Source organism: Rhinolophus sinicus, chromosome 14 (genome assembly GCF_057876585.1).
Source record: "Rhinolophus sinicus isolate RSI-liver-muscle chromosome 14, RSI-T2T, whole genome shotgun sequence".
NCBI classification, from domain to species: domain Eukaryota; kingdom Metazoa; phylum Chordata; class Mammalia; order Chiroptera; family Rhinolophidae; genus Rhinolophus; species Rhinolophus sinicus.
Window position 1 is genome coordinate 18411261 of NC_142514.1, and position 25167 is coordinate 18436427.

The 25167-nt window shown below is 47.7% G+C and overlaps 1 protein-coding gene across 4 annotated transcripts in view; it reads right to left on the reverse strand.

Moving 5' to 3' along the window:
• The window catches only part of KDF1 (keratinocyte differentiation factor 1), a 28284-nt gene that overhangs the window by 881 nt on the left and 2236 nt on the right, over window positions 1-25167 (reverse strand). The window contains exons 2-4 of one of the 4 annotated variants that reach the window (XM_088790663.1): window positions 19399-19497; window positions 796-1869; window positions 275-349 (exon numbers count right to left, since the gene is read on the reverse strand). In XM_088790663.1, the coding sequence (XP_088646789.1) occupies window positions 275-349; window positions 796-1837 (1117 nt within the window). In that variant the 5' untranslated portion in view covers window positions 1838-1869; window positions 19399-19497. Of the gene's footprint in view, window positions 1-274; window positions 350-795; window positions 1870-6678; window positions 6840-19398; window positions 19498-25167 lie in introns of those variants that run through there. The other 3 variants (XM_088790664.1, XM_088790662.1, XM_088790665.1) reach the window with 3 other exon arrangements.

The following is a 25167-nucleotide window of genomic DNA, read 5'->3' on the forward strand; positions in this document are numbered from 1 at the left end:
CGCCCTCCACTTACCCCTCCCCACCACCAGTGACCTGGCATTAGAGGCTGTGGTCTCATCGCTTCCAGCTTGCCTGTTCTGGGCACCTGACCCCTGCTGGTTATCTTCCAACTGAACCGTTAAGCCAGCTGGAAGGATGAGGATGGCGTCTGGGGCTTCTCATCCCTTTCTGCTCTCATCTCATCCCACCCCAGGAGAGCTGGGAGGGGATGGCATGGGGAGGCCCCGGGGGCAGCCCCTCTCCTCCTCACTCCTCATCAGGTCAGGACCAAACCTGGGGTTCCATAAGGCCTCAGCTTCCTGGCGATGGCATCTGCAGTCGTCTCCTGGGAGATCTGCACTGTGAGTTCTAGGAAGGGAACACGAGGGGGGCAGCGGTCATCATCACATCCTTTTAACCCTACTCCCCACTTCTGCCCGCAGCCCAATGAGGGAGGCGCACGCACCCCTGGCCAGGCTAGAGACACATTTAAAACCAAGACACAGACAGATAACATGCATGAGTGGTGGGTGGTGGGGTTTTGACCAGGCCAGGACAGGGCAGAGATCCAAATTCATATGCGTTCCTGTCCTGTTAAGCGGGCCAGGCCTGGAAGCTACTCCGGCAGGTGACAGTAAGCATAGAAGGAGCCTGTTAGGGGTGCAAAGGAGTTGAGAAAAAAAGAGGAAAAGGAGGAAGAAGAGCAGGGACTGGCTGAGAGAGGAGGACCCACAGCGGCCAAAGACCCCAGTGCAACCCTCCTTTGGCCAGAGGCTCCTCCATTCTGCCCCTCGGCCCTGCGGGGCCCCACCTACCATCCTGGCTGAGCCCCGAGCCCACCATAGTCTCATGGCCACTGTCAGGGGCAGCGGCGGCAGGAGCAGCAGGCCGGCTTGCGCGCCCCTCCGTGGGCTGCGGGCGGCTGCGGCTCTTGCGGGTGCTGATGCGGATAATGCCGCGCACCAGGCGGCCCTCGGCATCCTGCTCATCCAGGTGGTAGTCCTGCGTGATGCTGCTGATCAGGTCCGAGATCTTACTGGTCTTCTCCAGGAACACCGTGTCGGACGTGCACTTGGCCAGCTCGTCAATCTGGTGCACGCTGAACAGCTCTGTCAGCTTCTTGAAGATGAGCACGTCAATCTCTCGGCTCGACATGGAGCCGCTGCCCATCTCAGGCAGGTCCAGGTCCGACTCGTGGAAGGAGTAGTATTCCTCAGAGCCCCGGGGGCTGCTGGCAAGAGTGCTCGGCAGGCTGTGCCGCAGGGGTGGGGGCTCGGCCAGTGGCTCCTTGCAGCAGGAGTCCGCGTCAGGGGCAGGGGAGGTGGTGCTGCGGTAGGGATAGACAGGGATACCTTTGAGCTTGACATCGGGGTAGCTAAAGCTGCTGCCCATGGTTGACTTGAGCCGCTGGCCATCCCGCCGGCTGGGGGGTGCGCAGTCGGGGCTGGGGGGCACTCCGTTGTGCTCTTTGGCCCAGTTGGCTTCGGAAGCCCCCTCAGGGGAGTCCCCAGTGGACAAGCAGGGGCTGCAGCCTCGGACACAGGCTCCGCAGCGCTGGAGACAACCCCGGCAACGGCGGAAGCAGAAGGCAGCCCGGCACCAGTCCCACACCCAGGGCCGCCAGAGCAGGCAGCAGGCTGGGGGCTCTGCAGCAGGCTCAGCAGAGCCAGAGATGAAGGTAAGGCTCTCGGGCCCATGGTGGCCAGGATCCTTGGGGTCTGGCCTACGGGTGCGGCGGCTTGGTGGGAGCTGAGATGATGGCTCATCATAGGTCTCCAGGCATAGCTCCGTTGGCTGCTCCCAGGGTCCCAAGCGTGGGGGCCCAGATGATGGGCGGGGGTGTCCAGGACGGGGCATGGCTCATTACATGGTTTGCTGCAGCCAGGCACCTATGGGGAGAGGCCAGGAAGGAGTCAGGATCAGAGGTCAGGGGCAAGTTCCTGCTTTGACCTGAGGAGCTTCAGACTTCTGGTTTCTGAGAGGCCTGCGAGGTGGCCGGGCCCAAGTATGCCCACGAACACTCATCTAGTGTTCTCTCCCTCCGCAAGGAGGAAGTTCTCTTTGTGGTCTAACCTACATGGGAAAATCTCCTAGGACTTCACACACATTAGAGTGACTACTATTGAAAAAACAGAAAATGGCAAGGATGTGGAGAAGGTGGGACTCATGTGCATTGCTGGTGGGAATGTAGAACGGCGCAGCTGGTGTGGACAACAGTATGGTGGTTCCTCAAAAAATTCACCATCGAATTACGATATGATCCAGCAATTCCACTTCTGGGTACATACAAAAGGACTGGAAACAGGGACTCAAATATATATTTGTACACCAATGTTCACAGCAGCATTATTCACAACAAGCAAAGGTGGAAACAACCCAAAGGTCCGTTGACAGATGAATGAATAAACAAAACATAGTATACACATACAATGAAATATTATTCAGCTCTAAAAAGGAATGACATTTTGATTCACGCTACAACAGACGAGCCTTGAGACATTGTGCTAAGTGAAATAAACCAGACATAAAAGGACAAATATGTATGGTCCCACTTATATGAAATATCTAGAGTAGTCAAATTTATAGAAACAGAAAGTAGATGGTTGTTGCCAGGGGTGGGGGGGAGGGAGAATGGGAAGTTAGTGTTTAATAGGTAGTTTCAGTTTGGGAAGATGGAAAAGTTCTGGAGATGGATGGTGGTGATGATTACACAACAATGTGAATGTGTTTAATGCCACATGATTGTATGGTTAAGATGATTTTTTAAAAACTTAAAATGGTAAATTTTATTTTATGTATATTTTACCACATAAAAATTTCCTGGGACCTCATTTCTGGGGAATGATCTCCCCCAGTTTCTTCCCACTATGGTAAGGCCACCCAGCATAGAGCCTCTATTTTACTATAATACCGGGTCTTATATTAATTTTTGCTCCAAAAGAAGCATTAGAGCTGATTGTCCGGCTAGGTCTTATTTTCGGGGAAACACGGTAGTTACCATCTTCTCTTTCTTCCCCTCCTCCTTCAAATCAGACATAGGAATGTAACAGGTACCCCGTCAATATTTCAGTCTGGCTCAGATTTGTTCTCCTGGAAACATTTAACACCAAGCAGCTTTGCTTCCTTTGATTAGACAAGAAAGCCGAGCCACAAAATACATCTTCTTTCCCTTTTTAACTTGGTTGCCAGCAAGCTCAGACCTAAGTCTTAACTCACTTCATACACACTGAACCTGGCCCTGTGTTAGGCACAGCAGAACCCAAGATGAATGAACTACCGATCCTATTCTTGTGGTTCACACATGATTTTGTAGGGAAAACAGATGCTTAAAAGCTTGTAAGTTGGAACGTGGATGGGGCATTATCAGAGTACATAACTGCCAAAGGGAGTCAGGGAATATTATATAGTGATGTATTTGGAAGGGTCCTTGACCACATATAGGGGTTTGCAGGGCAGTAACAATCCTTAGCCTGGATTTTCTAAGCTATTGATCCTTTATCTTTTTATTCCTGATTTAAGGGCACTGGGGTCCTAGAACTGGTGATATGCGAGGAACCTGGGACTGGGTATCAGGTTATCTGTGTTCCAGTCCCAGTTCTGGCTCTAATAGGCAATGTGCTTTGAGCGAATCAGTGCCACCTCTCTAAACAGGGCCACCATCACCTTTCATCCAGATACTGTCAAGGCCCCCATTGTGGCCACCTCCATTCCTTTCTATTTGCTGCAGCCAGTGAGAAACAAACAACTCCCCCCCCACCCACAAATCTGGAGAAATCTGGCAAAGATCACTTTAATCAAATTATCAAAGTTAACGTCACCAATAATGGGATGTACCGACATCATGTGCATCCTGATACTATGCACTAAGAAGGATACAACATCACTTATGAAGCATTCTGCCAAAAATGCATAGCCTGAATGTTATCATGAGGAAACATGAGACAAGCCCAAGTTGAGGGCATGACAACTAAATGCAATGTATGATCCTGGACCAAGAGTAAAAACTGGAAACTGAATAATGTGGATAACTGGTGAAATTTAAAAATCGACTGTATACTATTTTATAATATTACGTCAATGTTAACTTTCCTAAATTTGATTACTATGGTTACATAATATTCTTATTTTGAGGAAATATACACTGAAGCATTTGGGATAAAGGAGCTTGATGTCTGCAAGTTAATCTCAAAGGTTCCCCCCAAATCAGAGTAAGGGTGGGAGGGAATGTTAGCCATGGTTAATGGGGATGAGGAGGGCGCAGGAGTTCTTTAACTATGTCTGCAACTTTTCAATGCACTTCCTGGCCCCCACTCAGCACTCCTTCTCCAAGGATCCTTCAGAACCCCAAGTCAGATGGGAGCCCTTCTCCCCACAGCCTTCTGCTGAGCTCTGTTCAGCTGAGTTGGCCTTGAACCCATTGTTTGAAGATAAGACTATGTGACCCTGAGGGGCAGGGACTGTGTCTGATTCCTTTCTGCCTCAGAGTCTGGAATAGGGCTGAGTACAGTAAGTGCTTCAGGGGACTGGCACATTCTGTATGACCGCAGGGTAGAACCAGGACCACTGGGTGGAATGAAAAGGGACCTTAGGCTCTAGGATGACCAGAGTGGGGGGAGCAGTGTCTGGAGGGTTGTGTTTGTGTATGAAATCCCCTCTCCAAAGGTGTGCAAAATGAAATTGTAATAGTTCCTCACAGCGTACAAGGGGAAGTGGTTAAAAACCTTTGCCTTGGTTTGAACAATGTGGCGGTGGGAATGGATTAATTTATTCACTCAATTAACAAATATTAACTGAGGGCCTACTGTGTGCCAGACACTGTTCTAAATTCTGTGGACAGTGGTAAAAAGACAAAATTCCCTAACCTCAGGAGTTTGCATTCTAGTGAAAGTTAATTATTGATGGCTTATTTTGTTCTAAGTGCTTTAAATGTATTAAACTAATTAATTCTCACAACTCTATTTGCAGGTATTATTATTATTGTTACTATACTGAGGCACACACAGGTTCAATAAGTTGTCCAAAGCCACATATCTATTTGTGGTCCAGACTCTTATCCACTACCCCATCCCATCAATTACTTAGGAGGAGGGGGGCAGTCAAAGTGGCCAGCGGCCAGCTCCATGGACAAGCCTGTGTCTGAGGAGGGCCCAAAAAGGGAGCCCTGAGTCTTCGAGGCTCAGGCCTTGGATGAGGAAGGTGAGCGTATCGACACTGTTTCAACCACACTGAGCTCTGGGATACCTGTGGTTTGTAAGAACAACAGGGGTTACTGATGATGGATAGTCTAGTTAACTGTCTCCTCTTCCACCGCTAAGGCTTTAGGATTCACCACTATTCACTAAATTCATCCAACAAATATTTAGTGAGCACCTACCATGCACCCAGCACTGTGCTAAATGCTCGGGAAACAGCAGTGAAGGCCAGAAACAGGCTCCAGCCAAGAGGACTTTTGCTTTACTTAACACTCACAATAGCCTTGTAAGTATAATATCTCTGCTATGTAGAAGCCCAGAGACACCTAGCTGGAAAGGGATGGAGGAGGATTTGTACTGTGGTCCGCCAGACTCCGGAGCCCACGCACTTTGTTTGTTCTGTGCCACACATCTCGAATGGCAGTGGGATGGAGGAAAGGGGAACAAAACGTGAGATAAGAACAGTGCCTGGCCTCAGTTTTCCCCTCCTCTTTAAGCCCTGAACCCTCCTGAAGTCAAACTCAGCCCATTTTGTCTAGGCTATATCTCCCCCTAGGTGCTGCTGCCCCCACCTCCAAAATCCTAGGAACACTGGACATTTGGTTTTGTGAGGGGAGGGCCCCTGCTCTTACTGTGGTCTGGAGAAAGATTCTAGACCTGTTTTCTCATTTTTAACAAGGGGAGAGCTGAATATCTTCATGGTCCATGGGAGGTTTAAATGAGATACTCCATGTAGGGGGTTTAGCGCCCGGGAGGGCCTGGACTGGGCACCCCAGGGCACTGCAGGGATATTCCTCAGGGTCCCGGCCCCCCCCTCCCCAAACTTCCTATTGATGCTCTTCCCCTCCCCCTGAGTCCCTGAGAACACACACACTCACCGGTCTGTCTCCCTACCGTCCCCCTCCTCCCAAGGTCTCCAGGACAGTCCCGGCTGCACGGGCCTCTGCCCCACCCCCGTGCCCAGTCGAGTCTTGCACACCCGCCCGGAGGGACACACCAGATGAAAAAGCCGTCGGCTCTCGCGCCGGGTATCAATGCACCTTCGATCTCCTGCCCCAAAGGCTCAGCCCCCACGCCCGCATCCGCCGGCACCTGGTCCCGGGACAAGGGAGAGCCGGACCCCAGCACTGCCCCTAAGACTAGCACAGCCCCTACACCAGCAGTGCCCTGAGGGCGAACACCACCCTCTCCAGCTGCAGGGGCCCTCCGCCCACCCGCGGACCCAGCCTCTCTCCCGCCCTGACACTGTTCCTCAGGGTGTGCATGGCCCCCACCCCTGGCCAGCGCAGCCCTAAGGGCGAGCACTGTCTCCCTTACTCCTCTGCTAGCCCGGCCCAGGCGCCCGCTCAGGCCGCTCCCCGGCCCGGCCCGCGCACCCCGGAAGTGGGAGGGTGGTTCCCCGAGGAACCGGCCCCGGGACCCTCCCTCGTCCGGGAGCAGCCTCAGGGGTCTCTACACACTGGTATCGCCCTTTTTCGCGCCCCCTCGGGCCCGCGCGGGGCTTACCTGTCCCGCCAGGTGAGCGGCCTCCGGCTCGGCCCCTCCCCCCGCCCCCCTCACCGCTCACCTGGGGCGCATGTGAGCGTCTCGCGGGAGCGCTGCACGGGCCGCCGCTGGGGACACACTTCCTGCCTCCGCGAAGCGCCGCCGCCGCACACCTGGGCCAAGGCCCCGCCCCGAGGGCTGGGCGGGCACCGCGTCCAGGCCTAGGCGCTCGGCCGGCGGACTCGAGAGCCGCGCTCTGCCTAGTCCAGGTAAGGGAGGCCTGGCGGACAGAGTGGACAAACGCTAGGGCCCAGTCTCTTCTTTTGTCAAATGAACAGGTGGTCCTAGCATCTCTGAGTTTCTGGGGAGTGCTTGCTAGGCCTTAAAGACCCAACGCGAAGGGCATGTCTCCTGGGACGCCTACCCTGACTCCTAGGCCTGTGTTTCTGTTATATAGAACAGTTCTCTGTATTTCTTTATCATGATGCTCAGCATACTGTTGTTTTCTTGTTTTCTGTCTCCTCCTTTAGCCTCTGACCTTGAAGAGACAGTCTGGACTTGTTCCCAATGCTTCCTGGTGCCTTGTGCAGGACCTGGCACATAGTAGATGCTCAGTAGATGTTCTAGATCGAATGAACCACTGGCTCCGATTTCTTGCTTTGCCCTGAGGCAGAACTGGGGACCTTGGTTCTCAGCTAGCTGGTCAGTTCACCATTTCTATCCTGGGAAATCTGCAGAAAAGAGTACCTCTATTCTGGGGCCTGGAAGCAGGAGGAAGAGGGGGCTGAGTTATGCAGTCCTGAAAGACACATCCCACATCAGCAGAAATGGCCAAAATGGGCCAGGATCACCCCATGTCATGCGGTCTCTACAAGAGGGCTCAGACTCTTCTGAAGTCAGGGCAAGAAGTCAGGGCTCAGACTCTGCTGGTTCCTGCTCCCCTCAATAACAGTAAGTGAATAGCAACAATAGCACCAATAAATACGTGACTTTTAGGGAGCATCTTCAGGATCCATGCTAAACGCCTTACTTGCATAGTATTATTTAATCCTTCCACTAGTCTGGGAGGTGGGCAGGTGTTATTATTCACATTTTACAGATAAGGAAACTGAGGATTAGAAAGGGGAAATTATTTGCTCAGGCAGTTGGCACAAACTGTGTGACTTAGGGCAAGGCACTTTCCTTCTCTATGCCTCCTCTGTGAAGATAATAAATAGTACCTCTCTCCAACTGGGATAATTAAAAAAGATAATGGATGCAAAGTGAGATAAAAGCTATGGGAAGAGATGACTGGGGTAAGGTTTGGTAAGTGGGAGGAATTCAGTACTGCCAAGCTCCATTCCCCTCCAGGTGCCAAAGATGTAGGACCTCCCAGCCTCAGGCCTCCTTTCACCTCCCAGTCCCCAGATGGAAATACTGCCAATTAGGGCAGAGCCCTTTGTCTGTCCTGTTTGGGTTGCCAAGCCCTGTCCTTGCCCAGCCAGGGTGGGACACTTCTTAGAAGATGATTCCTGCAGCAACTAGGGGATTTCTTTCCCTATCTCACCTCTCAGGGCACCATCATCTCATTCCACAGGTGCCCTACCAAGTGCACACAGTAGGGGTTCAGTTTCCACCAGAGACCCTCTGTAGTAACCCCTCCCACCACATCTTCTCCACCTTCTCACCTGGGGCAAGAAGACACATGTGTCCTCATTTGGAGCTCAGAAAGTGAGTCACATCGTGTACAGTTGAACATTTGTGTACCCTAAGATTTAGCAAGTCCCTTCTTGAGGTAGAAGAATTGCACACATTCACCAGGAGATGTGTATAAGAATGGAAGTAGAAACATGGTTCACAGTAGGCCCAAACCAAAAACATCCAAATGCCATTGACAGGAAATAAAGAATGAAAAACAGCAATTATGGCTGGATCATGATGATATACTGAGTGAAAAAATGCAAGTCCCAGAAGAGTACATATGGAATGGCATCCTTTTTATAAGGTTCAAATACAACTAGACCTACTATGCTTAGGCATAATATTGGGTTAAATCATATGAAATCACTGTTTTTTGACCTATAAAAACAGCAAATTCATAAGCTTCAGCCTAATTTATGTGTGAAAAAAATATTTAAAAAAGCAAGAGAATGAGGAACACAAAATTCAGAATCATGATTTTCTGGGGATGGGTTAGCCCATTAGGAGATTTAATTTTTAGTAATGTTTTGGTTCTTGGGTTGGATCAAGGTTCAAGGATTTTCATTTTTGAATGAATGAATGAAGAAAAAGTAAAAATTTATGCTCTAAATAGTTAAGGGCACTGTCACTTGCAAAGTTCTTAAGGTAGCAAAACTGTGAGAGTCTAGAGTCTTATTTAGTTTTTCCCCCATTCATTTATTCTTTTTTTTTTTTTTTTTTTTTTTTTTCAATTTAAGGAGGGTGCAGCTCACAGTGGCCCATGCAGGGATCGAACTGGATCGAACCTTGGTGTTATTAACACCACGCTCTAACCAACTGAGCTAATTGGCCACTCGCTCATTCTTTTTTTTTTTTTTTAAGATTAAGGTATAATTTACATATAGTCAAATTCACCTTTTTAGATTATAGTTCTGTGAGTTTTGAAAAATGCATACAGTTGCATAACCACTACCACAATCAAGATATAGATCATTTCCACCACCACCCCAAATTCCTCTAAACCCGTCTGTAGTCAATCCTTCCCCTCAACCCCAGTCCTTGGCAACCACTGATCTTTTTTCCGTCTCCATCCATACAAGTAGTTTTGTTTTTTCCAGAACATGTTTAATTGTGAAAGTGCGGAACTGCACTACAAAATTCTCATTCTGTGGTAACTAAAATTCTGTAGATTAATAAGTAAGAACATGATGACTGAAGCAGCTTGGAACTGGTTTCTTTACCTAGAAAGAGAAAGAAAGAAGGAAAATATGACCTCTGGACCTCTGGCTGTACTTTCTGATGTGTGGGGGAAACTTTGTCTGGAGCCCCAGCCTTGCTTCTTGCCAGCTTGTGGCCTTGGAGAAACCACTTCCCTTCTCCTCATCAGTAAAATGGGAATGATAATATTTCCCTTTCTAGAGTGTTTTGTGGAGTGTTTTGCAAAAGGCACAAGTTAGCTGTTATTCTAATAACCACAGTCACACTGAAACCTCTCTCCTTCTCTGCCCCTCTCCCTCCCACATGCAAACACACTGGACCTTGTGTGTTCCGCCGCCACAGTACATACTGAAAAACTCCATCAAAAACCGATGACTCTCCAGGTATCTACCCAAAAGAATTGAAAACAGGGACTCAGACAGATACTTATGTGCCAGTGTTCACTGCAGGATTATTCACAATAATCAAAAAGTGAAAACAGGGGGCACCAGTTAGCTCAGTTGGTTAGAGCACACTACTCTTAACAAGAAGGTTGCCGGTTCGATCCCCACATGGGCCACTGTGAGCTGCGCCCTCCACAACTAGATTGAAACAACTACTTGACTTGGAGCTGATGGGTCCTGAAAAACACACTTAAAATAAATAAAAGTTAAAAAAAAAACAAATTCAAAAAAAGAAAGAAATGTGGAAACAACTCAAGTGTCTATCAACAGATAAATGGATAAACAAAATGTGGTGTATTACATACAATGGAATATTATTCAGCCTTAAAAAGAATGATATTCTGATACATGCCCCAACATAGATAAACCCTGAAGACATTATGCTAAGTGAAATAAGCCAGACACAAAAGGACAAAAATATTGTGATTCTATTTATATTAAATATTTAGAATAGACAAATTTTAGAAACAGAAATTAGTGGTTACCAGGACCTGGAGGGAGGGGGAGGGGGAGTTTTTGCTTAATGGGTGCAGTTTTTATTGGGGATGATGAAAAACTTTGGAAATAGATAATGGTGATGATTGCACAACAGTGTGAATGTAATTAATGCCACTGAATTATACACTTAAAAATGTGTAAAATGGCAAACTTTATATATATATATATATATATATATATATATATATATATATATGCATGTATTTTTAAACACAACTTTAAAAACACAAGGTACCTTATGGGTCCACCATTCAGCATAACAAAGGAAAGAGGTCTACTGGAGTGAATTCATGAGATAACAATCTACCTCTCCTGCGCACTTCCCTTTACAGCCTACAAAGCAAACACTTTTTAATGTGTTCCTTATAGCAGTTCTAGGTAGGCATATTCACTTTACAGATGGGGAAACAGGCTCATCAAGGTCCGAAGGCCCTACTGTGACTGCGTAGTGGAGCTGGGCGGAAACTGGTCTGCTGGCTCCCAGTACAATGCTCCTTCCTGTGCCCTCCCCCCAGCTGTAAGGCTGCATTTGGGCTTCTTTCTAAGCAGAAAGGCCTGCCTCTCTAACCAGAGCCACCCGAGCTCAGTTTGACCTCTTGGCCATGACTGGGGGCCGTTGTCCTTACCCTTTGCTTCCACCACTGTTGCTTTGCTATGTTCAATGTTTACTTTTCTGGTCTTCTTCCTTGACCATCATTCAGGTTCTTGGGCTGGGGGGATGGAGGTGGAGGTGGGGGGGACGGGGGTGTGTGTCAAGGATGGCTGGGGCTCTGGCGTGTGCTATTGGATGGGTGGAGATGCCTGGGAAGATAAGTTGGGATATAAAAGTGTAAACTTGGTGTTGAATCTGAGGACTTGTGAGATAGCCCAGAAATATGATTGTACATGTGGGTGACATTCAGAGTAATATTTAGAAGCTATAAGACCTGCAGCTTTGGGCGTGGGGAGGAGCAGTGGTTCAGGGGAGTGTGGATCCATGGGTGTCTGCTCTTTGCCTCTGGTGTGCTTCTTCCATAGGGGGCACTAGGGGGCAGCACGCAACAGGTAAACTGTGGGAACTTCAGAGTCACAGGATCTGAGTTGGAGTCCTAGGACACCCCCGTTTAGCTGCCATGTGAATTTAACCTCTTTGAACCTTGGCATTTCTCATCTGAAAATGTGTTTAATGTGAGATAGGATAGTACAGTGGTTCGTAGTGTGAACTCGAGTCAGAGGGCTAGAATGTGTGCCCCAACTCTGCACTTACTAGCTGGGTAACTTTGGCCAAGTTATGGACATTCTCTGTGCCCCCGATACTTTGCCTATAAAGTGACAGTAGTAATAGTTTCATGTGGTGATTACATGAGAGGCTGGCACATGGGAAGTGCTAAAAAGATAATAGCTATTTGATTTTAACCCCTTCTTCCTGACCCCTTCCCTGCCTCTCCAGGGTCAGCACTCTCTGAAAGCAAGACCAGCACCTCTGAGAATAAGCAAGAGAACAAATTACTACTACTGACCATGACCACCTACTACATGTTAAATGTAGTAGGTGCCTTATTCCTCACAATAACTCAGTGAATAGCTCCCACATTCCCACTGTATAGCTAAGAAAACAGAGGCTCAGAGATTTAAGCCACTTGCCCAAGATCACACAACTAGTAAGTGGCAGAGCCCAGAGCTGAGCCCAAGTCCATTCTGTTCAGGGGCTGAGCTCTTGGCCGTCACTCTTCTGGGTACCTCAGAAACTGGGCCCTGGAGATTGCCTCAGGCCCCACCAGAATCAGGGATTCTCTCCTCAAGAATTCCTTTCTGTAATCAGCTCCAATTCTGCCTACCATACCTCTCTTTCCCAGATAGAATTTCCTGGAATTCTGAATGGAATAAATGGACTGGAACCAACTGAAAGGAAACACTGTGAAGCGAAAGGGAACAGAAAGGTAGAGAGGGTGAGCGGAATTGGAATGTGGGAGTTGAGGTTGTCCCAGCTTCTCTGATGGGTCAGGTCTGTCTGTGCAGGTCAGACAATGGGCCAATGACCATTCAGAGTTGTTTCTCCCCTTTCCCTCATTGGCCAAAGGATGGTGTGTCCTGGAGGCTGGAGAGAACCAGGGGAGTACGGGAGTTACCCTGGGGAGTGAGGGGCAGGTGAGCTGGGGTCTGGGCTGGGCTGATGGTGCAGCTGGAGCCCTGAAATTCTAAGGAGCTGGACTGTTGGGGCTTCTGGAACTCTAAGTTGGGATTTGGGGTGGGAGACCCCAGATCCACCTGATTCCTGGGGCTCCCTGGCTTTAGCTAGCAGGCACCCAGTTGGTAGGCCTGGAGGGAGTTGCAAGCTGAGACTCCATCCTGTACTAGGTTGAGGCAGGGGCTGCTTCTTTGGTCCTGAATTTAGTTCCAGGCTCGAGTAAAAGTATTTTCTGTAGTCTTTGTGCTGAAAGAAGCTTCATCCAACTCCCTCAATTTGCTGGTGAGGAAACGTGGTCCACATGGGGAATGACCTTCGCTGAGGTTACATGGTGGATAAGCAGTGGGCCCTGGAGGAGGCAGACCTCCACTCCTTCACCTTGGTCTGTGTGGTATCAAGATAGACCTGGATTCAAATCCTGCCTTTACCACCTAGTGGCTTTGTGAACTGGGGCAAGTGACTCAGCCTCTCTGGGCTTTAGTTTCCACATCAGTAAAATCCATTTATTCACTCAGTCCTCTTGCCGACCCGCCACCTCACCCCTGCTACTGCTCACACACACACTGGCGTGGACACATATGGCCCATGCTGAGTCTCTTGGGAAACTACAGGGAACAATAGGCAGGTCTGGCCACTGAACACCACCTCTACTTTCTGCCCCTCTCCCTCAGCCAATCTCACAACCCCTGTTAAGCCTTCTCTGAGAGCTCCCAGCTAGAAGGCTGTCTCCTTGAGCTAATTCAGAAAGCTGCCTGAGCCCCTCTGATGGCCTTGACCTCCTCTGCTGCTTTCCCTGTCCCCAGATGGGAACTCCCAGAGGGCAAAGTCTGGCCTGATTCATCTGAGTCCCCAGCCCAGGGCAGGGTCCAAAGGCTATGGCTGGGAGTGTTTGTGGACGGAGTACCTGAAGGAAGCCCCTCCAAGCCCTCCCCTTTCTCAGGAGCCCATGCCCACCACCTTCACCCTCCCAAACCATTGATGGGGTAGAAAGAGCCCTGGAATGTGTGTGTGTGTGTGTGTGTGTGTGTGTGTGTGTGTGTGTGTGATCACACAGACCTAGGATGGAATCCCAGCCCAGCCTCTTCCTAACTGTGTGAACCTGGGAAATGACCTCACTTCACCAAGCCTCAGTTTCCTCTTCTATAAGTCACCTTCCTGAGGAGGGGACATTTAAGCTGAGAACTGAAAGATCTAGATAGAAAGACCTAGAGGAACTCTTCTGAGCCCCAAGGTGGGGATCAGCTTGGCATGTTCCAGAAACAGCAAGGAAGCCGGTGCCACTGGAGTGCAGTGAGCTGGGGGAGAATGACTGAAGTGGGGGGGAGACATGGCAGGCACTAGGCCACACAGGCTTCAAAGACGACTCAGGAGTCTCACTCTTAATCCAAATGATATGGGAACTGACTGGAGGGTCTTCAGCAGGGGGTGGCTTGATCTGCCCAATCCCCCAGGAGCTTCATTCTGGTCACTGTATGGTGACTGCCGGAGTGAGACTGGAGACAGGGAGTCCAGAGAAGAGGCTGTGACAATAACCTCGGCGAGAGACGATGGTGGCTGATGAGGGTGGCACCTGGGGAGGTGGTGAGAAAGGTTGGGCGCGTGACCTGTTCTAGAGGTGTATCCCACAGGACTGGATGTGGAAGATAAAGGAAGAGAGGACTCAGGATAGCCCTTGTTTCAGGGATCTATTGCTGAGAAATAAACTACCCCAAAACGTAATTGGCTTAAAATAACAATGATATATTATTTCTAAAAATTCTGTGGTTCCGCCAGAGTCAGCTGGCCAGTTCTGCTGGTTTCGCCTGGGGTCACTCATGTGGCTGCATTTAGCTGGGGCTGGCTTCTCCTGCCCCAGGACCTCTCTGCGTATGCCTCTCATTCAGAAGTCTAGCCTACAGCGTGGCAGCTGGTTTCCAAGAGGGTAAGCCCCAATGTGCAAGTGCCTATTGAGTCTGCTTCCTTCATGCTTCTTGATGTACCATTGGCTAAAGCAATTCATATAGCCAAGGCCAGAGTCAACTTAGGAGGGGACACACAGGGCATGGCTACCTGGAGGCCTGCTTTGTTGAAGGCCACCAATGTGTCAATTGAGCACACAATCACCCCCTTTGCCCCCACCATTTGTGTCCTGAAGAAATGGGTGAAATTCAAGGGTAGAGCAAAAAGGGTGCGGTTTACCGGAGGTGGTGCAGTGTCCTGCCCCTGGACCTCCCACGTGAGACCGTGGGGAGGACAGTGGGTTTGGGACAGCCAACAGCAGTGGAGACACACAGTCCTTGGCAGGGATGGTGAGGCGGGGGTAGGGTTGGGGTGAGGATAGAGACCAGATGGTGTAGTAATCATGGTAGAGGACCTCAAAAGTCTCTGGACAATTTCCTCACTCAACAGGCATCCACGAGCCCCTACGCTGTGCTTTGCCCTGGGGTGAGCACAGAAGACACTGAGAGAATTGAGATTCAGCCTGTGACCTTGGGGAGCTCACGGAGGGGAGACAAAGCACGCCCAGAGATGCCAACACAGCATGAGAGGTGACAGCTTAGTGATGCAGTGGAAGGTTGTCTAAGACTCTTTCGGATTCCAGGGGAGGGATTCTAGGAGTGCTTCCCAGTGCTAGAAGGATAAACAGTTAGTCAGACAAAGTGGTGCAGCTCTGGCAGTGAAAGACTGGAAGCAGACCCACAAGTGGGCTCTGGGAAGATCACCTGCAGATATTATTCCCATTTTATAGATGAGCAAACTGAGGCTCAGAATGGGGAAGTCACTTAACCTAAACAGAGCCCCTACATCCTGGGCTTCTTTTCACCCTGTTCAGTTCTTGCTGACAGCCTAGGGAAAGTGGGGGAGGAGAGGGCTTGCTCTTGAGCTTATAGGCATGAGAGGCTGGCATGGAAGTGGGAGGAGCTGCTGTGAAGTGCCCCTCCCTGTGTCCTGGATTTGTGCCACCTCCTTAAGGAAGGCAGAGCCCTGTGAAGAGACATAAAGGGAGGTGGTGGCATGGACTGGGGATGGGCAGACCCAGACTTGGAGCTCCTAGTCTAAGCAAAGAATCTCGGTCTTGCCCTCAGGACTCTCTCACCGACCCCACCCCCACCATGGAGTCCAGCACTCTGGGGCCCCATCTGAGGAGGTGTGGGGGGGAAACATAGGTCTGAGGGATGAATAATGAAGGTCAGGGGTCAGGACAATGGGAGAGCATGGGGTACCTGTGGTGAGGTGTCGGTCGGCCTGGTTCCCTATCAAGTGGGGAAGGGTGAGGGGTTCCCAGGTTTAGCCCTGGGATCCCAAATTGGGGGAGTAGGAGGGAGGCTGGGAGCTTAGAACCTGGCCCACATGCCTCAGCCTGAGCAAACCTGAGTTTGTCTCAACTCTTCTAGGCTGGTGCCGAGGGTCCCCAGCGCTCTGTCAAGTGGAGCCACCAGCACAGGAGCTCAATAATACATGAGCCAGCTGAGCTGTGGCCTCCTCTCTGAAGGGAAAGGCAGCCCCACATCCAAGCCCAGCCAGAGCCCTACTGTTCCTTCCAGCTTTTCTGGAGGTAGTTATGGGGGCGGCTGCAGAGTGCAGGCTGCAGAGATACCACAGGAGGGGTGTGTGTGGAAGGAGATGGACAAAGCGGGAAGGGAGGTCCTGGCATCTGATGCACTCATAGCAAAAGCCTCCTTTCCTTGGAACCAGAGTGCTTTGTAGCAGGGCTGGAAGCCAGCAAAAGAGAGATTGGGAGGGTGGGGGGAAGGAGTAATGAAGAAGGTTGTTGGGAGGGGAAGGCAGAATCAGAAAGGCCTGGAGAGGGAGGTACAGACAGACCTAGAGAGTCAGAAAGAGCTAGAAGGGAGAAAATAGGCAGGAGTAAGTGTAAGGGTATGACACGTTCAGGTAGGCAAGAAATAGGCTGTTGACTTTTTAAATGCACTCAGAGCCCTCATTTCACCTGGGCCATGGGAAATCCAGTCTTCATTGTTACTGGGCTCTCGCAACACATGACAGCCCCTAGAGTTGAGCCAAGGCCCAAAAAAGTTACATAACCAGACATGGACAAGGTCCTTCAGTCTGGTCACCAGGCCTCCCTAGTCACCTGACCAGCATGACTCCATCAGGTCAGAGACTATGCCATTCAGTGACAGCCATGTTTGGAGCATAGAATCACTATGGGAGCCACTTAATGTGAGGTCCAGTCTTCTGAATGCCACTTGACTCCTTGAACCCAGGGTCTAGATCTAGCCATTCCTTGGGACTGGGGAGCCTGAACTGCTACCCCCACCCCCCATCTAAGAGGTTGGTTGGGGAAGAGTCTCCCACTATGGTCTCTAGAAGTCTCAGGCAGTTGTCTGTCCCAGAGCCATACCCCTGTGACACTCTGACCCGTGGGTGTGGGGACCTGTCGCTTAGCACAGTCTTTGTTCCTCAGCATCCTACAGCTGACCTGCTGGGACCAGCCCAGCAGTCCCTCTGGGGCCTGGAGGCTTCAGGCCCAGCCAGAAAGCCTGAGGGAGTGTTCCCCAGAACCTCCACCAGCCACCCCTGTGGTGGTGGTGGTGGGGAGTGGCAGATAGCCAGAGCTGGAGCTTCATCATGAGTGAGCAGGAGGGACCTAACCCAGAGCCAGATGGTCATTAAATTATTCCATGCACATTTATGGCGTGTCTGCAGTGGGCCAGGCCCTACCCTGCTCTACCAGGCCCCACATGCCCTGGTCCTTACACATTTTTTATTTTTAAAACTTGATTGTGAAATGTCATGCATGCAAAAGAATATATGTGCATGTGCATACATGTATGTATACTTATGTATACAGTAATACATATATTTATACATGTATCTATATAAAAGTATATGTATCGTTTAAAGAGTAAAGATAAAATGAACCACCACTAGGCACTCACCACTAGTTTAATGGGGCATTCCAGTACCTTCGAAGCCCTCTGTATGGCCCTCCCCTGTTGCCTATCCTTTCTTTATCCTCTGAGAGATTAACGTCCTGAACATGATGGTAACCATTCCCTTAATGGCGTTAATCATTCGAGTGATTTATCCATTGGGCACAGTAAGCACAGTGCCTAAGACCCACAATACTTTTGGTAGCCCACAAAAATGTTTTAATTTCTTTTAAAACCAGAGATGATTGAATAAATAAATAAATGGGGGAGAAGAGACATTTTCCTTACGTAATTCCAATATTTGTAGGTACAACCGCGCTCCAGAAGGGGGCGCTTTATCAGGTTAATGGTGCCGTATACCTCGTTTGCTAGGAATTTTTAACATAAATGATTGTTGAATTATCAAATGTGTTTTCTGTATAAATTGAAACGTTTACTTGTTTTTTCTCCTCTGAAATATTATAGTTAACTGGTAGATTTTCTAATGTTGAATCAACCTTCCTAGAATAAACTCTACTTGGTGATGAGTTTAAATGCATTGTTAGATTTAGCTTGCTAATCTTTTATTTAGGGCATTTACATCTACGTTCATAAGTAATATTTTTCTGTAATGTTTCTTTCCCATCCTGTCCTTGACTGTTTTGATATAAATTTTTATTTTTCCAGGAATTTGTTTATTTGATTTTTGTTTTAAATTTGTCATAAAATTGTTTATAATATTCTCCTATTGCCTTTTAAATCTCTGTTACAGCTGTAGTTCTGTAGTCCCGTTCTTCAAATCTAACTCTGGTAATTTGTGCCACCTCCCTTTTTATTTTGCCTTGGTCAATCTTGCCAGGGTTTTCTCAATTTTGTTCCTGTATCACTTTAAGAATTAGATTCAGCTGGAAGACACAGACCCCACATAGCAGGTCACTGTCCTACCATCCCTAGAGTGAGGCCCTTGTCTTAGGTCCCGGATGGTACCCACCACATCCATGTTTCTGACAGCAGAATGGAGAAAAGGAGAAAGAAGAGGGCAAAGGTTGTGGGCCATGTCTTGTCACCGGCTGCTTAACATCTGACTGCCGCAGGCTCTGTCCTTGGTCCTCTTTTCTACTCTGCCTTCACTCATTGCATGAGCCTTTCATCCAGTTAAACGGTCTATATGCTGATGATTCCAAATTCATATCCGCAGCCTAGTCCTCTCTCCTGAGCTCCAAACACACAAATTCAACTGCCCACTTGAAATTTCTGCTTGAATATCTATCCAACAGGCATGTCAAACTCAACATGGCCAAAATTTAACTCCCTAGAAAAGAAAAATTGAACAAAATGCTGGAACCCCAAATGGTCCCTTTCTTCTGAATGCTTCCTGAGTGCAACTTGTAGTTTCCTTCTCTATTGGATCAAGGCCATTGGCATATGAAGCTGCTCCTACTAAGCTTCAGTCACAGAACCCCTGTTTGACCTCACTTTCTTGCCAGCTGCCACCCCTTTCTCTGCTCCTTTTCAAAACAAAACTTCACAGAAGAGTGGTCTACATTTGCCATGGTTACTTCCTCACTTTGAATTTATTGTTCAGCCACTTTGTTGTTTTCTCCCTCATGGCCAAGCACTCCTGCTCAGGCTCCTTTGCTGGTTCCCCCATGTCATCCTGACTTCTAACTGTGGTACCTCAGGCCTCCGTCTGCTTCTCTTCTCGATCAACACTTTCTCCTGAGGCCATTCATCTTGTTCCATGGCTGTCAGTACCATTTATATGACGATGACTCCCCAAATTCAAGTCTCCAGCCCTGACCCTCTCCAGTGCTGACCCAGAAGCATCTATACACCTGTCTTCTTATCATGGATATCCAACTTGGGTGTTGTGAAATAACATAAAAAATATATACAGGCATACCTGGGGGATATGGTGTGTTCAGTTCCATCCGCAATAAAGCAGATCATAATCTTTTTGCTGGTAGAGGGTCTTGCCTTCAGTATGCAAAACACACAACATCTGTGAAGTGCCATAAAGTGAAGCACAATAAAATGAGGTCTGCCAGTTTTGGTGTCTGCCCCCAGTTCCTGACACAGAGCAACTCCATCCCTTGGAATTTCCTGAGTCATAGCAGCGCCTTTTGTTCTGATGAAGTGACTCTTGGTGGGCACGTGAGTAGCTTCAGTGTGGGAGCTGGTCACCAGAACTACCAAGCCATGATTAGAAGCTTGGAATTCTCAGCCCCAGCCGCCACCCCTATCCTCTGGGAAGGGGAGAGGGGCTGGAGATTGGGTTAATGATCAATCATGCCTATGTGAGGAAGCTTCCATAGAAATCCCCAAAATATGGAGTTCAGAGAGGTTCTGGTTTGGTGAACACACCCACATGCTGGGAGGGTGGCGTACCCCAATTCCATGGAGACAGCAGCTCCTGTGCTCAGCACCCTTCCAGACCTTGCCTTTGTATCTATTCATCTGACTGTTCTGTATCCTTTATTATCCTTTATTACATAATTAACTGGTATATGTGTTTCCATGAGTTCTGTGAGCTGTTCAAGCAGAGATTGAATCCAAGGAGGGGGTCATGGGAACCTCTGATTTGTAGCCAAATCAGACAGAAATTTTGGATAACCTGGGGACTTACTACTTGAGATTAGCATCTGAAATGGGGGGCAGTCCTGTGGGAATGAGCCCTTAACGTCTGTGGTCTGTGTGAATTCTGGTTAGCATCCGAATTGAATTGAATTGCAGGACACCCACCTGGTACTGGAAAATCAGTTGGTGTGGGGGGAAAAAAAACAAAGACACATTTGGTGACCAGAAGTATCAGAAGTAAATTATTCTGTGAGTATAGTTAAGTAGAGAAGGAAAGCAGAAAACAGTTTCCAAAACAAAATTATTTCCATAAGTTTATCCTCTATGTATGTAGACCTTTAGCAGAAATATATTTTTCCCTCTCTGTATTATTTTTTATTGACTTTTTCTCATTAGACTGATAAATAATGAGCATGATTTTACAAATTAGACCTTCATTTTCCAATGCACAGTAATGCAAACCATATTATATGAATGCTATGTTAATGAGTTACTTCAAATAACCTTTCCACCTTTGAAACTGAAGGTACACCCTCTGCAAAGTGTAATATTTCTTAGTTGGACTGAAAAATGGGAAGCTATAATGGGCTAATACTGTAGACCCCTTTTTGTTCTTTTGCAATGAAGCAATTGTTATTTAGGGGGGGAAAAAGCCTGTTGACCTTGATTTCTACAATAACCCTGTTCCTCCCTTGGTCTTTGCTCTTTTCCATCTCAGTCAAGGGCACCACAATGCATTCTGCTGTTCCATCCACAAACCCAGAGAGCATTCCCTCACCCCCACATTAATCCATCCACAAATCCTCAGTTCACAACCAAATAAAGTCCAAATTCATCCCCCCTGCCACCTCTTGCCATTATACGCGACCTGGAACCGTCCTCTCTCAGCTGGATTCCTGCAGTAACTCCTAACTGGTCTCCCTCCTTCCCCCTCTTGCTCCATTTAAGTTCATTCTCGACACAGCAAACAGCACAATCTTTTAAAACCAAATCAGATCAAGAATAGAATAAAAGAGCAAACTAAACAGAAACAGTCTCAGAGATATAGAGAAAAAACTGCTGGTTGCTAGATGCGAGGGGGGTGAGGATAGGGGAGAAGGTGAGGGGATTAGAAAGTACAAATTGGTAGCCACAAGATTGCCACGGGGATATGAAAGACAGTTTGGAGAATATAATCAATAATGTTGTAAAGATTTTGTAGGGTATCCAATGGACACTTGTCTTATTAGGGAGACCACTTTAGGGATGGTATAGATGCCTGATCATTGCAGTGTACACCTGAAGCTGAAGCTGAATAATATTGTATACCAACTATAATTTCATATATATATGTATGTGTGTGTGTATATATATATATATATATATATATATATATATATATATATATATGGGATGTGGAGTACAACAGCGGGTAGACTTAATGGAATTGTAACAGCTGTATATAATGTCAGAGGGGTAGTAGATTGGTGGAGGGGGGTTATTACTTTGTGAGGGGTGTAAATGTCTAACTATTACATTGTTTTGTACACCTGAAACTAATAAAAAAAAAAACTGCAAAAAAAACCCACCCAAAACAAATCAGATCATGTTGATCCCCACTTAAACCTTTCAAAGGCTTCCCTGCACTTAAGAGTAAAATCTAAAACTCTCACCCTGGCCTCTAGGCCCAGCCTGTTCCTCTGACCTCAATTCTCCGCATTTTTCTGCTGGTTTACCAGGCACTGAACACACTGAGCTTTCTGTCACAGGATCTTTGTTTTCTGCTGGGAAATCTCTCTCCCTGATTTCACATGACTGGCTCCTACTTATCTTTCAGGTCTCAGCTTAAATGTCACCTCCTAAGGAGAAGCCCCCCTAATTCCCCTTTCCATTATGTCACCAGTTTGTTCCTTGTTCATAATTTCTAGGGAAGCTCTGTGGCATCATGGTCGAAAACAGGCTCTGGAGGCAGACGGACTGCACGTTGAATCCTAGCTCGGCTACACTTTGACCGGTGACCTTGGCCACATTTACTTAACCACTCTGTTCTTCAGTTTTCTGATCTGTAAAATGGGGTATGCTAATAATAGCACCTCACAGGGTCAGTGCCTGCCACAGAGTAAGCACTACATAAATATTAGCAGGTGTTTATTATTCCTTTATGGCACATGCCTTGGGATTTAATTATTTATATTTCTGAAATGTAAGCTTCGAGGGAAAAGGGACTGTGCTTCTTTTATTTACTGCTGTGCCCCTAACACCTTACATAGTGGCTGGTACAGGGCAAGTGTTTAATTATGTTGTTGAATGAATGCATGAAGACAGAAGTGCTCTGACCTCTTTGGGTGCTGACAATATAGAGATCATGGAGTCTTCCCTTGTCCTACTTACCCTTCAACAACTGGCCACTTTAGAGATGTGAAAACTGAGACCCATAAAGGTGGTGTGATTTGAGCAAAGACTCATCAAGGGGGAAAGGGTATTGCTCTTCTCAACCTCCCAGAGGGAAATACAATCGTCAGAAACGTGATGAAGCACCAAAAGCACGTGGACCCTGCTACATCTACCGTGTTTCCCCGAAAATAAGACCTAGCCGGACAATCAGCTCTAATGCGTCTTTTGGAGCAAAAATTAATATATGACCCGGTATTATATTATATTATATTATATTATATTATATTATATTATATTATATTATAGACCCGGCCTTATAGAAAAATAAGACTAGGTCTTATATTAATATTTGTTCCAAAAGATGCATTAGAGCTGATTGTCCGGCTAGGTCTTATTTTTGGGGAAGTACGGTATGTGAACACAAATCACAGCCTTTTATTCTAGGAATAATAACTAGGGCAAAATTTTCATCACAAGAGAAATTAAAAACAAAGAAAACCTGTGAGCCTCTGGGTGGAGCAGCAAGGGGGATTGAAGTGCTGTTGGCTGAGATGGCACTGATGCTGCAATAGTGCCTTTCTGGGGAAGATATCCAGTTCCCCTGTCCAAATAATTGCCACTGCCCAAACATTTCATTCCTGCCACATTTCAGGAATCCAGAGGCCTCATTTTGCAAATGTGGGGACAGAGGCTTCGAGAGAAAGGACTTATTCAAGTGCACATAATGAATTAAACCTAAGATTCTGACAAGCTTCTGATCACAAGACTTTTTTAAGTTCCAGTTAATATAAAAGCTCTAAATATGAGAATTGAGAGAAAGAAGAGGCGAGGAGGAGGGAGGAGAAAGAGGACTAGAAGAAGGAAAAGGAGGAGGTGCCAAGTCAGGTGCCCATTGTCAGGCAGAGGCACTGACAGATGTGGGGGCAACCAGAAACCTTGGGGGGAGGGCAGGGAGTCTGCTGGGGAAAGAGGAGATGGAGGCTGGGCCTAGTTGGGTTATTTTCAGAGCTGCTATCTTTGTCTGCATCTGCTAAATTATTAAACTGATATCACATCCTGGATGGTGCCAGGCCAGGTTGCAGGGAAGAGACTGAAAGGGAGGGGTTGGATCTCTTAGCAGAGGCCTCGAATCTTCTAGGCTGGGATGCAAGAAGACTTCTCAGGCCTTTACCCCATGCCCCACCACACTGTCAGCTGATGGAGGGGATCCAGCTTTGGGCCACAGCCACACTCTTCCTCCATAAGGCTCCATCTCTGCTGGCTGCTGTCCTGGGAGGGATGTGTGCATAATGGACAGGACTCTGGACCCAGTCCCGCTCGGGCTGCCTCTTCTCTTTCAGGGTCTCTGACTCAGACCAACGACAGATATTACTAGCTTGTGACACCTTGGACAAATCCTTGCATCTATCTGTGCCCCTGCCTATGAAATAGGTATTAGCAGTTCCATTCCTCAGACCCTCAAGATCACAGGGAAAATGTGCCTTTCTTAGGGTGGCACAGCTAGGAAAGGACTCAGCTTCAATTCAAACACAAGTCTCTAATTCCAGATTCATTCTCTCTCTCTCTCTCGCTGTCTCTCTCTCATCTTAATATTTTATCTATTTCCCATCTCTACAAAAAGAATGTATAACTTATAAAATCAGAAAAAACAATCATTATAGTTTAAAAATGTACTTCCTAATTCCAAATGCTGTGTTTGCCAGGCCGGCTGTGCTCTAAGAGGAGGTTGGCTGGGCTCCTGTCCACACCTGGGAGTGCGGAACCCAGGGCGATTAAGGAAGCTGGGAAGGAAGCTGGCTGATGCCAAAGCTCTCACCTCTGGTCCCGTGCACAGGATGAACCCATCCTGAATCCTTCTCCCTTCCCATCTTTGCATCACTCATTTTGATTCATCCTTTAGGTTGCAGTTTAAATATCATCTGCAGGGAACTCTCTCTAATCCCCTCCTCACCCAGCTGAGCTCAGTATCTGCTCTGTGTTCCCAGTAGATACCTCACTGAACTGCCATCACATGTCTGTGTCCCCCCTAGACTATGTGTTCCTTGAGGGTAGGGGCCCATCTGATCGTTGATATTCCTCCAGCAGCCAGCCCAACAGAAAAGGTAATGGTCAAATTTGTCGAATAAGTGAAATAAAGAATGAATGAATTGGGCGGACGGGTGGCTCAGTCGGTTGGAGCACCGGCTCTCAACCACAAGGTTGCCGGTTTGTTTGACTAGGGTTCGACTCCCACAAGGGATGGTGGGCTGCATCCCCTGCAACTAACAACGGCAACTGGAACTGGAGCTGTGCTGTGCCCTCCACAACTAAGATGGAAAGGACAACAACTTGACTTAGAAAAGTCCTGGAAGTACACACTGTTCCCCAATAAAGTTCTGTACCCTTCCCCAATAAAATCTTTAATAATAATAAATGAATGAACAAATGAATGAATGAAGAAGGGGACTTCCCTATTCTCCTCAAGCTCTAGCTACACTTGCATTATTTTTAAGTTCAAACAAATGTTTATTGGGTGCTTTATTGGGGGGGCAGGAATTCTACTTAATTTCAGGGGAGTCTAATGATAAGCAAAACCAGTCCAGGGAGAGAGACTATTAAATAACTAAACAATAAACAAATACATATATAACTTGTGGGAAATGCCATGGAGGATGGGAAGAGGAGACCTATCAAAGAATAACAGGGAGGTGAGCTATGACTTTGGGGTAAGTCAGATCTATGT